Raw genomic sequence first — 11,843 nt, 5'->3', positions numbered from 1 at the left:
GCCTCAGCCTCCCGAGTAGCTGGGACTACAGGCATGCGCCACCATGCCCAGCTAATTTTTTCTATATATTTTTAGTTGTCCAGCTAATTTCTTTCTCTTTTTTTAGTAGAGACGGGGTCTCACTCTTGCTCAGGCTGGTGGCATTTTTCCATTATTTCAAAAAATCTGGTTTTGCTTTTAACAAGTTTGTTACAGTACTGTTTTTTGGGTAACCCATTTGTTCGTTTGTCTGCCTTTCCGGAAGCTTGTAGGATTTTCTCTCTGTGTCTTTTGTTCTTACAATTCCAGTGATGTTCCTTGCTATGAATCTTCCTTATTTTTATTTTATACCTCTTTGTAACTTTTAATTTTATATCATATGCCTAAATTTGGTACTCAAAAATATAAATTGTATAACACTATACAGTGATAATTTATTTAAAGTTTTGGTGTCATTGATGTAGCTCAGTGTAGTTTAGGGAGGCAAACATGATTGATTATTAACAACTATAAAACCTCATCATCACCATTTGCTTACATTTCTGAGTCTTCCTGCAAATCAGTCTTTGTAGCTATAAAACTACATTTCTGATATCAACTATAAAAGAATGAAAAATAAGGATCTCATTTAAGATTTTTAAGTTTTATGTCCTGAAAGCCAATATTAAACTCTTATTCCACATTAGCTTCTAGGTTCTGTAGGAAACACAGAGATCGCGGTAAGACAGCTGCACCATGCTATTTCTTAAAACCTTGTGTGGAAGCAGGATAATCCCATAAATTCAGCAAATACAATAAAAGGAAATGCAAAATGGTGTTGGGAGTTTGTTGGGGAAGCTCTTGATAGTGTCTAGATGGTGGGATTGATTGCTTGCAGGTAGTTGGAGTCTTGAACAGATACAGGTCATACGGCATTTTCCTCTTTGCTGTTTTGTTGACCAGGATTATAAGTAGGACTTAACATCAGTCTTGTGGCAGGGGAGTGGCAGTCTTCCAGAGTAATTTCCTGTCTGGTACTGTATTTGTTTTTTTAACTCTGGACTTGATTCTCAAACTCAGGCTGAAATATTGTTCTCCCATTCCTTTCCCCACATGATCTACTTACCACAGGGAAGGGAGAGGCTTTGCATCTGGGTGTTGGGTGCTGTGAAACCACTACCCGCCTGCCCCTGAAAAATTCTTTGGGAAGAAAGAACCCAGGAGTTTGAGATTGCTGTGAGCTAGGCTGACGCCATGGCACTCTACCCAGGGCAACGGAATTAGACTCTGTCTCCCCCCACAAAAGAGGGGAGAGGCAGGCAGAGTTTAGGGGTGGTAGTGGGAGGTGAGGTAGTAACCCCAGGTCACCTGTGTGCTCCGCTTCGGCCCATCAGGGCCCTAGTTCATCCTCCCTTCCTTGAATAGGCTCTTTTAAAGGGAGTGGTTTACCATAGGAGGCCTTTCCTTTAATCCTTTAGAAGGGTTGATTTATCTTTATAAAGACAAGAAATTCAAGCACAGTTGTTTTAAACTGAAATAAATGTTTGGTAGAAACATACAAAAGGGACACCGAGGGCATCATTCTTAATTACATAATCTCCGCTTTGAATAGGATCTTTAGCATTTTTTTAAAATGTTTTCTAAGCAATGTTTACCTAAATAATTTGAGTAATTTCTTACCCCTTAGCATCTTGCTGCTGTGGAAGAGAGAAAGATCAAGTCCCTAGTAGCTCTCCTGGTTGAGACACAAATGAAGAAACTAGAAATCAAACTTCGACATTTTGAGGAGCTGGAAACTATCATGGACAGAGAGAAAGAGGCTGTAAGTAAGAGCAATGATAGTAATTTATTATTATATGTTATATAATAGTATAACATATAAAAATGTAATAGTGGCGTTTTGATAATTAAACCCTGACCACTTTTTATAAAATACAAGTTAGATAAAATAAATGGTAGACTGTTCTCTGTAGCTAACTTATGTCATTATCCTATGTTTGAATTGTCTTTTCAAAAGGATTATCAGCCAGTGATGATAAATAAAAGGAACTCTGTTGACTTTCTAAAACTAATTATCTAAATCTCAGTTCCTGTACCTCTTGGCTGTGAAGATATATCGTGTTATTAAATTCTCCCTTCTATAAAACTTGGATCTTAGAATTATTTCATCACCTACTTCTTTCCAATAGAGTCTGTATAAATCCATTACCTGATTTTGGGATTTTCTTGATTTCCTGACTTCTACAGTATAAATATTAGAAAGTAAGAATTAATCTCAATCTTGAATTAGGACCCTTGAATTAAGTGTTCTATGATCCCTCCTTAGATCCAACCTTAGGCTTTCTCACTCTTCCCTTCCCTCTCCTGTGTGTTGAATAGTAGCTGGAAATAGGCCTATCCTGAACCCCCTAAGCATTCTCTGGGGCAGAAACTTTTGACATGAGGACATGGCCCAAACAGGACCAAGAGAATTGTTAAAAGGCCAAAAACGAAAAAGGAAACCATGAAAAGTAAAAAACTTAGAAGCAGAGGAACATTTGATTATCTCAAGGGAATTTTAGAGAAACAGATTAAGCTTTTGGGGGAAAATTTTTTTTTTTTTTTTTTTGAGACCGAGTCTCGCTCTGTTGCCCTGGCTAGAGTGAGTGTCGTGGCGTTAGCCTAGCTCACAGCAACCTCAAACTCCTGGGCTCAGTCGATCCCACTGCCTCAGCCTCCCGAGTAGCTAGGACTACAGGCATGCGCCACCATGCCCAGCTAATTTTTTGTATCTATTTTTAGTAGAGACAGGGTCTCGCTCCTGCTCAGGCTGGTCTCCAACTCCTGAGCTCAAACAGTCCACCCGCCTCGGCCTTCCAGAGTGCTAGGATTACAGGCGTCAGCCACCACACCTGGCCGGAAAAATTTTTTTTAATGAATTGATTAGAGAAAGAATTAGTGACTTTCTAAATATGGGCTAAATTTTGGCATTTAGTTAGGATTTTTTTCCCTCTGATTATTTTGACTTTTTAATCTACACATGAGACACTTGACTCCCATCTCCAAATGGTGGAACCTTAAGAATACATTATTTCGGGCCAGGTGTGGTGGCTCATACCTGTAATCCTAGCACTTTGGGGGGCCGAGGCAGGAGGATCACTTGAGGCCAGGAGTTCGAGACCAGCCTGAGCAAGAGTGAGAGCCCATCTCTACCGAGAAATAGAAAAATTAGCTGGGCATGGTGGTGCGCACCTGCAGTCTCAGCTACTGAGGAGGCTGAGGCAGTAGGATCTCTTGAGCCCAGGAATTTGATTGAGGTTGCAGTGAGCTATGATGACACCACTGCACTATAGCCCAGGCAACATAGTAAGTGATCAATCCAAGTAAGTCCTCTGGCAAATTCCTCATGATGAGTAAACCAGCGACTTTCACCAAAACCCATATTCATTTTGTTCTAAGCCCAGCTGGGTGACTTGCACAGGCATTCTGGCCCATGAGTAGGGAGGGGCTGCTTTAGTAACTTTCCTACCCCTACCTTTTATCATCCCACCCCTGTTTCCCTGGCAAGGAATTTTCTCACTCACTGTGCCTCTGACTCACTCTCGTCCCCACGTCTGTCATTCAGCTCCTGTCCTGTGAGCATCTCTCACACCACTGGCCCTCTCCTGCCCTGGGAACTGATGAGGCACCGGTGTCATCTCCATTACCCTCTGTGCACCAGCCATGGTGTCCCCCATGTAGGTTCCCTCACGGCCTTGTTTTCTCTGCTACCTGTTTGCATCCTACTTCTGTGCCTGGAAGGCACTTTTCCCCATTTTTTGCCTACCTCCTGCATTCCTCAGCTGTGGATGACATCCCCTCCCCCTTTGCTGCTGTGGTAGCCTCACAAAGTCCCCCCCCTTTTTAATTGGGAAACGGAGTCTAACTCCATTGCCCTTGGTAGAGTGCCATCGCATCAGCCTAGCTCACAGCAACTTCAAACTCCTAGGCTCAAGCGCTAGGCTCAAGCGATCCTCTAGCCTCAGTCTCCTGAGTAGCTACAGGTGGCCTACAGGTGCATGCCACCACGCCTGGCTAATTTTTCTATTTTTTGTAGAGATGGGGTCTCCCCGTTGCTCAGGCTAATTTTGTCTGTTTTTAATAGAGACAGGGTCTTGCTCTTGCTCACTTTGGTCTCAAACTCTTGACCTTAAGTAATCCTCATGCCTCGGCCTCCCAGAGTGGTAGGATTACAGGCGTGAGCCACCATGCCTGGCCACAAAGCACTTAGTGTGTGATAATCACCAAGTCATCTGTCCACATTCCATACCAGAGTGCGTACTCTTTGAGGGCAGGGAGTTAATCATGGGTCTTTGTTAATACAGAACTGGTATATCATAGGCCTTTATTTAAATGTCTTGAATAAATGTGTGCCATAATCATTGTCAGAAGTTCAGAAGTAGAAAAGAAAATCCACCTTGAGAGACTTAGTTTAATGGGGAAAACAGTGAAGGAAACAAATAGTGATAATACAGGGTGTTTGGTGCTTCTGTGGGAACAGAAGGGAGGAATCCCTGGGAGATGGGAAGAGGTAAAGGATATCAGAAAAAACTTCTTAGAGGCAGAACTTAGCGAAATGAATATTTTTATTTATCTTGCCCTAATAAGCTTGCCTTTTGTCATGTTTTGAATTTTCTCAGGGAGATTAGGATACTCTAGGGCTATAATATAATGGAGTATTGGAGTATGTGGAATTCAAATGATATAGGTAGTTCCCACTCACAGCCAGATGCATTGCTGTCATTTGTGAAGCATTCCTGGTGTATTATCTTTAAAGATTGGGATGATCCTAACTGAGCACTTACAGGATAATGTCTGGATTGTCAAGGGGCTCTTTTCTCATCTCTGAGTCACTTTCTCTTCAGTGGGTAAACCTGTAGCTCCCTCCTCTTTTAAACCTTCTGATGGAACTGTTGTCTGTCATCTGAGAATAGCAGAGCCCTCCCTACACAATTTTCCTGTGCAGTGAAATTTTTTATAATTATTTACCTCACATTATGTAACTCCACTATTTTTCTTTTGATTTTTTTTAATGTTAATTCTTTTTTTTTTTTTTTTTTTTTGGGGGGACTAGTCAAGTGCAGTAGTGAGGAGGGGGGAAAATAGTAGAGCAAGGAGTTCAATCTGTAACTGACTGTGAACAATCAAGTGATATAACTCACTACTTTTGGACCAGCCTAATGTTAAGTTCTAATCAGAGCACACAAGATATTTTACAAGATAGTCTCTGAATAAAACAACACAACTGAAAATGTTGAGAAAATATTCTACTGACTCTATCCAACACACAAGCCGCCTCTGCTTGAATTTTTTGGTGATTGACCTTCCTTTTCTTTATTAGCATTCAGTGTCAGCTGCATTTGTGACAGGAAAGTTCTTTGTAGGGGAAGTCCCTACCCTTACCAAGTGAATACCAGTAACCCAACTGTGTTAGTTATTTATTGCTGTGTAAAAAATTTCCCCAAAGGTTAGTGACAAAAAACAACAGCCATTTATTAATCTGACATGTTTTCGGAGTGATTGAAAAGAGCAAGAATATGAAAAAGTACCCGAAATGGAAGCCACCATGTCTTTTATAACCTAAACATGGAAGTCACATCCCATCACCTCTGCTGTATCCTCTTGGTCACACAGACCAACTTTGGTTCTGCGGGTGGATGGGTGGGAAGACAGAGTTCAGTGGGGATGGTGTAAATATTAGAAATTGAGATATTGGGGGCCAGCTTGGAGACTCATTCTCACACAGACCAGAATGGGCCCTTTGAACTTCAAAATGTCACCCATTCATTTTGTGCACAATAAAGACAAACTCTTTATCCACCCCAGCACTAGCATCCTGTCCTTCCCTGTGGGCAAGCAAAGGTATGACTGTTTTCCTACTGATGATTTCTGCATAGAACTGTTCTGGAGATTACATGAAAGAACTATGGCATGCACCTGGCACAGCGTCTAGCACATAATAAGTATTTGGTAAATATGTGCCTCCACTTATGCAAACCAGTAGTCAGCAATTATAGATGAAACTTTTAAGATTTAGTGACAGTACACCTGTAATCCTAGCTACTCAGGAGGCTGAGGCAGGAGGATTAATTGAGTCCAAGATTTCGATGCTGCAGTGTGCTATGATCATCCCTTGAATAGCCATTGCACTCCAGCCTGGGCAACATAGCAAGACCTCATCTCTTAAAAAAATTTCTGAGCTATTGTTGGCTTTGTGAACATTTATTGTTTCAGTCACTGTGCTAAGGCACTTTAAATAGATTTTCTCATTTAATCTCCCAAAAAACTATATAAAGAAGCCATAAGTGAGAAAGTACTGACTGCTCTGAATCTTATTCTTCATGAATCCACCAGTGGCAGGTCATGGTGGCTCACACCTGTAATCCTAACACTTTGGGGAGACTGAGGTGGGAGAATCGCTTGAGGCCAGGAGTTCGAGACAAACCCAGGCAACATAGCAAGACCCTGTCCCTACAAAAAAATGTAAAAAAACACATAGCCAAGTGTGGTGGCATGATCCTATAGTTCCAGCTACTCAGGAGGCTGAGTCAGGAGGATTACTTGAGCCCAGGAGTTGAAGATTATAGTGAATGATTGTGCCACTGTACTCCAGCCTAGACAACAAAATGAGACTCTCTTAAAACAAAACAAACAATCCAACAATGATGCTAGATGACAACATAAGGCCATTCTTTTGCATTCCTTTGTTAGGTCTGTAGATGAGACTGGAACTTGGACAGGATAAGTTATGTACCTCAGATCACACAAGTCATAAATGACAGAGCCAGATCTCAGACCTATGATTGTTCTATTCAGTGTATTTATTTAGTGCTTTATAATTTATAAAGAAATGAGTACTTTACAATTTATAGAGAAATAAGCCATTGTTATTTTAACCAATATATAACTCAGATATATGTGCAGCTTCTGTCATCCTTCTATTGAGAATCAGTAAAACTGAAATACTGGAAAGTAAGCAAGTCAGGTAGGAGTGGAGCCTCCTAACTCCCCACCTAGCCCTCTTCTGCCTACCACACCACCTCAGTTCATTTTAGGATGCATTCCTGCTCATCTTTACCAAGTAAGCAGTGGCATTGGGACAACTTCTTGAATTGAATATTGGATTTTGTTTAAATAGCAATGAAGACTTTTCAGATATGAAATTTCTTTGTCTAATTACTTAAAATCCGATGTTCTTTTGAAAGAAACTTAAGTATTTGGTAATTAAGGATCTAAAATTTTAAATCTTTTGTAGGTGTCATGAATTCAACTATAATTGGTACTCAATAGCTATTATTCCAGCTGTCTCATAAAGTGCTAATATTAGAGGAAGGCAGTTATGGAAGTCTATCAGGAAGATGGCATAATAAAAAGCATTGACTCTAGTTCCAGGGAGGATGCTGAGCTAACAGTGTGGGTCCACCACTGTTTGAGTGTGTCTGCGGGACTGAGCAGCCTTTGGTACCAGGCAGGTAGCACATGACAATCAAGAGAACAGGTTTCAGGCTGGGCGTGGTGGCTCATGCCTGTAATCCTAGCACTCTGGGAGGCTGAGGCTGGTGGATCGTTTGAGCTCAGGAGTTCAAGACCAGCCTGAGCAAGAGTGAGATCCCGTCTCTACTAAAAATAGAAAGAAATTAGCTGGACAACTAAAAATAAAAAATTAGCTGGGCATGGTGGTGCACGCCTGTAGTGCCAGCTACTCGGGAGGCTGATGCAGGAGGATCGCTTTGAGCCCAGGAGTTTGAGGTTGCTGTGAGCTAGGCTAACGCCACGGCACTCACCTCTAGCCAGGGCAACAGAGTGAGACTCTGTCTCAAAAAAAAAAAAAAAAGCAGGTTTCAGACATTGGCTATGTTAGTGACTAGATCTGTCTGGAGAGAACTGTAGTGCCTGGGCCCTGCCTTATGGCATTTACATTTGAATGCTTTTAAAAAAAAAAACACTTTGAAGCCAATGAGAATGGATCCGTGAACTGTTTGAGTGTATCACTTCTGGACTAAATGTTCTCTGAGTCTCTCAAGTTCATTTGGCTAGGTGGAGAAACTGTATGCCTTCAGAAAAGAGAGACATTGTAGGAAACTCAAAACTGAGAAACCCAGACCATGTCCTTAAGAAGGATAGAAGGTGGATGAGACATTGACACATAAAGAGACTAGATACTATGAGGTAATGGGGCTGTGAAGATTTGGTGAAAGGGGAGGTCATGGGTCAGATTGTCCAAGGTAAGCTTCCTGCAGGAGGAGGGGATTGATCTGATTTGTGTGACCCAAATCCTGAAATATGAAAAGAAAAGCCCGATTGCTTAGGAGACTGAAGAGTCAGCTTGCCCACGATAGCTTTTGTGGTAGAGATGATGGGTTCATTTGTCAAATACTTACTGAGAACCTACTGTATTTCAGGCTTGTAGGTGTTGGGAATATAGTAGTAAGTAAAACCCAACAGAATTTCTTTGCCTTGATGGAGCTTAAATAATTGGAAATCATGAATGAATTTAGGAAGTTATAAGATAGTATGTATATGTATGTACATGCTTGGTGTGTATGATACATACATGTACATATGGGCTGGCTCAGGGGAGCGATTTCAGTTTTTAGTGGTGCCATCACAGTAGACATTATTGACTGACAGTTGATGGTCAAGAGCTTCCAAATGCTACAAACAGCCAGTGCAGAGGCCCTAAGGCAGGAATATGAGTGACATATCTAGAACTAGAGAGTAGGTGGGTAGGCTGTAGCATAAATGAGTCACGGGAGTTGAGAGAGAGAGAGAGATTTGATCACTTCTGTGATGAAATCACAGAAGTCCCTGCAAGCCATGCAGAGGCCTTTCACTTTACTCTGATGGAAATAGGGAATAATTGCCAGGCCTTGAGTTGAGGACGGGCGTTATCTTTCTTACAGTTTAGCTGGGATCAGTCTACCTGCTGTGTTGTAGATTATAAGGCAACAAAGTCAAAATCGGGGAGACTGGTGACCCATGGGGTGACCCATGTAAGATACAATGATGGCTTGGACCAGGGTGGCAACCATGGAAGTGAAGAAAAACGATCGGGTTCTGGATAAATATCGAAGGTGAAGATAATAGAATATCCTCACAAATAGTAGTAGGTTTAAACAGGTTGGTTATACTTTATGACAAAGTAAGAAATAAAGAACAAAAAGCCAAACCGAATGAATGTCATACTGTCCCAGGGAAATTGCATTTAACTTTTTTGTGTGTGTATTTTGTAGCAGTTCATCTCTGTGCTGCCTGTCATACAACTGAATCTGTTCTTAGATATGCGCCATTACATTATAGGCACTTTTATTTAAGGTTAAGAAAGCTGCGTCCAGTAGCGGGTTCAGTTCTAAAGCACAGACTCGTGGCCCTGAAGCAAGCACATTGCAACAAGGATAAAATGACCAGTCATAGTAATAGTTCAGGCTCCCCTTTTGGGTTTCTGCTACCCAGAAGCACACATGGAAGTAGCAAAATTCAGTTGTGTTCTTTGGCCAGGGGAGGGGGGTTGTTTTATTTTGTTTTGTTTCGTTTTTTTCAAGACAGGATCTCACTCTGTCTCCCAGGCTGGAGTGCAGTGGCATCATCATAGCTCACTGTAGCCTCAAACTCCTGACTCAAGTGATTCTCTTGTCTCAGCCTCCCAAAGTGCTAGGGTTATAGGTGTGAGCCACTGCGCCGGCCTATATTCTTTTGCCTCAGGTATAAGAAGGAATGGATATGTCTGTTTTGGATTTGGACCTCGTCAGTGATACCAGACATCGAAAAGGAAGGTGTGATTATTTACTTCAGCTCCGAGGCTTCAAATCTTGGCTGATACTTCATTCCTTGGCAGTGTAGATGGGTTTTTGTGTCCCACCCGCTATCTTTTTTACTCTTTCCCACCCCCTCCCTGCTTTATGCAAATAGAAGTTGGGAGAAGAGCTTTGTGTGAACTTCAGCTGCACTTGCAGCTGTGTCTGGGTTTGGTGTCTTGGTGTTAAAAAGTGCTCTGTTGTGTTAGGTTCCGCTTGGATACGGCTACTTTATACATACACAGTGAAGTAGTGAAGAGGGAGAGGAAGGCAGGGTTTGAATGCAGTTGGGGGACGGGGGCAGGCAGGGCAGCAAGTGTCTTCAGAGCAGGGCTGCAGGCAGCCTTGTATGAAAAACTGGGTTTCCTAGAGCCAGATTGGAGTCATGAAAGAAAGTTAACAGGTTCATTAACACTTTACTTACATGAGTAATTTACACTGTTGATTTTAGCTATTGGAACTTTATCCACAGCCCTAAAAAAATTGAGATGGGAGAGAAGAAAATCAAGATGTCTGTAGCACATAACTTGGGCACTTTTTCTTAATAGAATTTGGTTTTTGATTACAAAAATCCTAAAATAGTATGTGTGATTTTTTTTTTTTTTTGGAGACAGAGTCTCACTCTTTTTGCCTGGGCTAGAGTGCCGTGGCATCAGCCTAGCTCACAGCAACCTCAAACTCCTGGGCTCAAGTGATCCTTCTGCCTCAGCCTCTCGAGTAGTTGGGACTACAGGCATGCACCACCATGCCCAGCTAATTTTTTCTATATATTTTTAGTTGTCCGATTAATTTCTTTCTATTTTTAGTAGAGACGGGGTCTCGCTCTTGCTAAGGTTGGTCTCGAACTCCTGAGCTCAAACAATCCGCCCGTCTCGGCCTCCCAGAGTGCTAGGATTACAGGCGTGAGCCACCGCGCCCGGCCCTGATACTTTTTTTAATTGAAATAATAAATGTATAAACTAAAAAGTCTCTTCTACCCTCAGTTTCATTCCTAGGGATAATCACTGTTAATAGTTTCGTGTCTTCCACATTTTCGGTGTGTGTGTTAACATGTTTATACATGATCACAAAGGTTTTTTTAATATACTTAGGATCATAATAAATAATATAATCATCATAATAAATATTTTTGTTGCAACTTGCTTTTTTCCCCTACTTGGTGTATCTGACGTAAATGAACATCAAAAAATGCCTTTATGACTGACCTTACACCCTCATACCATACAGTACTCTATAGCAAATTTCAAGATGACTAATCATTGGGTCATTAGGTAAGGACATTTAAAATATGCCCAATATTGCCAGATTTCCTTCAAAAATTCCTAATTCACATTCATTATGATTGCTACAAAAGTGAATACAGTCTTCAGCTGGATACAAAAATAAGGTATCAAGAACAAGAGAGGGAGTTTTCTTGCATGATGAGGCCAGGACATGGCCATAAGCTCTGCTGCATGTGCTCCAGAACAGAGATGGCCCTCCTGGAGCCAACTGGTAACTTGTTGTTTGGGCATTGATCTCACCTCAGAGGACCTGTTCATCCCACATCAGAGCTGTATGCTTAGATTGGGTTCTCCTTCAGGTGTGTGTATGTGTGTTTAATCACTTATCCTTTCTAATTGCTTTCTTTTAATTACCTTCTATGTTTTACAATGACAGATGAAGCTCAGAAAATAAATAGGGTAATTGAGGTTAGTTCATGTTGTAGATGAGAAAAATTGGGCAAATTTTTCTTCCTAGCTGGCCTTCCCATCCTCTTAACAAAAGAGTCGTCTTTTTCTTTCCAAGGTTAATACCTTGATATTAAGTTTAACCACCAAAGAAAGGCTAGTTTGGTTTAAAAAGAAAAAAAAAATTGCCTCCAGTAGCAGTTTAGCTTATTCATAAAGCATATCTTGACCTAAATTCCGTTATTTCTTACATAACTGCAAGATTTCCGCCAAGCTGTTCAGACCAGTAGCGACTCAACAAAAACACAGATAATAGGTCTTTTTCTGGCCACGTCTTAAATCTAACCTCAACAAATTATCATGGAGTCCTAAATTTCCTAGAAAGAATGGTTAGAAGAAGGTG

At 41.3% G+C, this 11,843-nt stretch overlaps 1 protein-coding gene across 1 annotated transcript in view; it reads left to right on the top strand.

Annotated features, from left to right (window-relative positions):
- SMARCC1 (SWI/SNF related, matrix associated, actin dependent regulator of chromatin, subfamily c, member 1) overlaps positions 1–11,843 on the top strand; it is a 193,094-nt gene that overhangs the window by 163,227 nt on the left and 18,024 nt on the right. Inside the window, exon 25 of the mRNA XM_012638213.1 lies at positions 1,646–1,780. Within this exon, the coding sequence (XP_012493667.1) occupies positions 1,646–1,780 (135 nt within the window). The remainder of the gene's footprint in view (positions 1–1,645; positions 1,781–11,843) is intronic.

The sequence above is a fragment of the Propithecus coquereli genome, unplaced genomic scaffold (genome assembly GCF_000956105.1).
Source record: "Propithecus coquereli isolate 6110/MARCELLA unplaced genomic scaffold, Pcoq_1.0 Scaffold1, whole genome shotgun sequence".
Classification (NCBI taxonomy): Eukaryota; Metazoa; Chordata; class Mammalia; order Primates; family Indriidae; genus Propithecus; species Propithecus coquereli.
The sequence above is the reverse complement of the archived record's forward strand: the minus strand, read 5'-3'. Positions and strand labels throughout refer to the sequence as shown.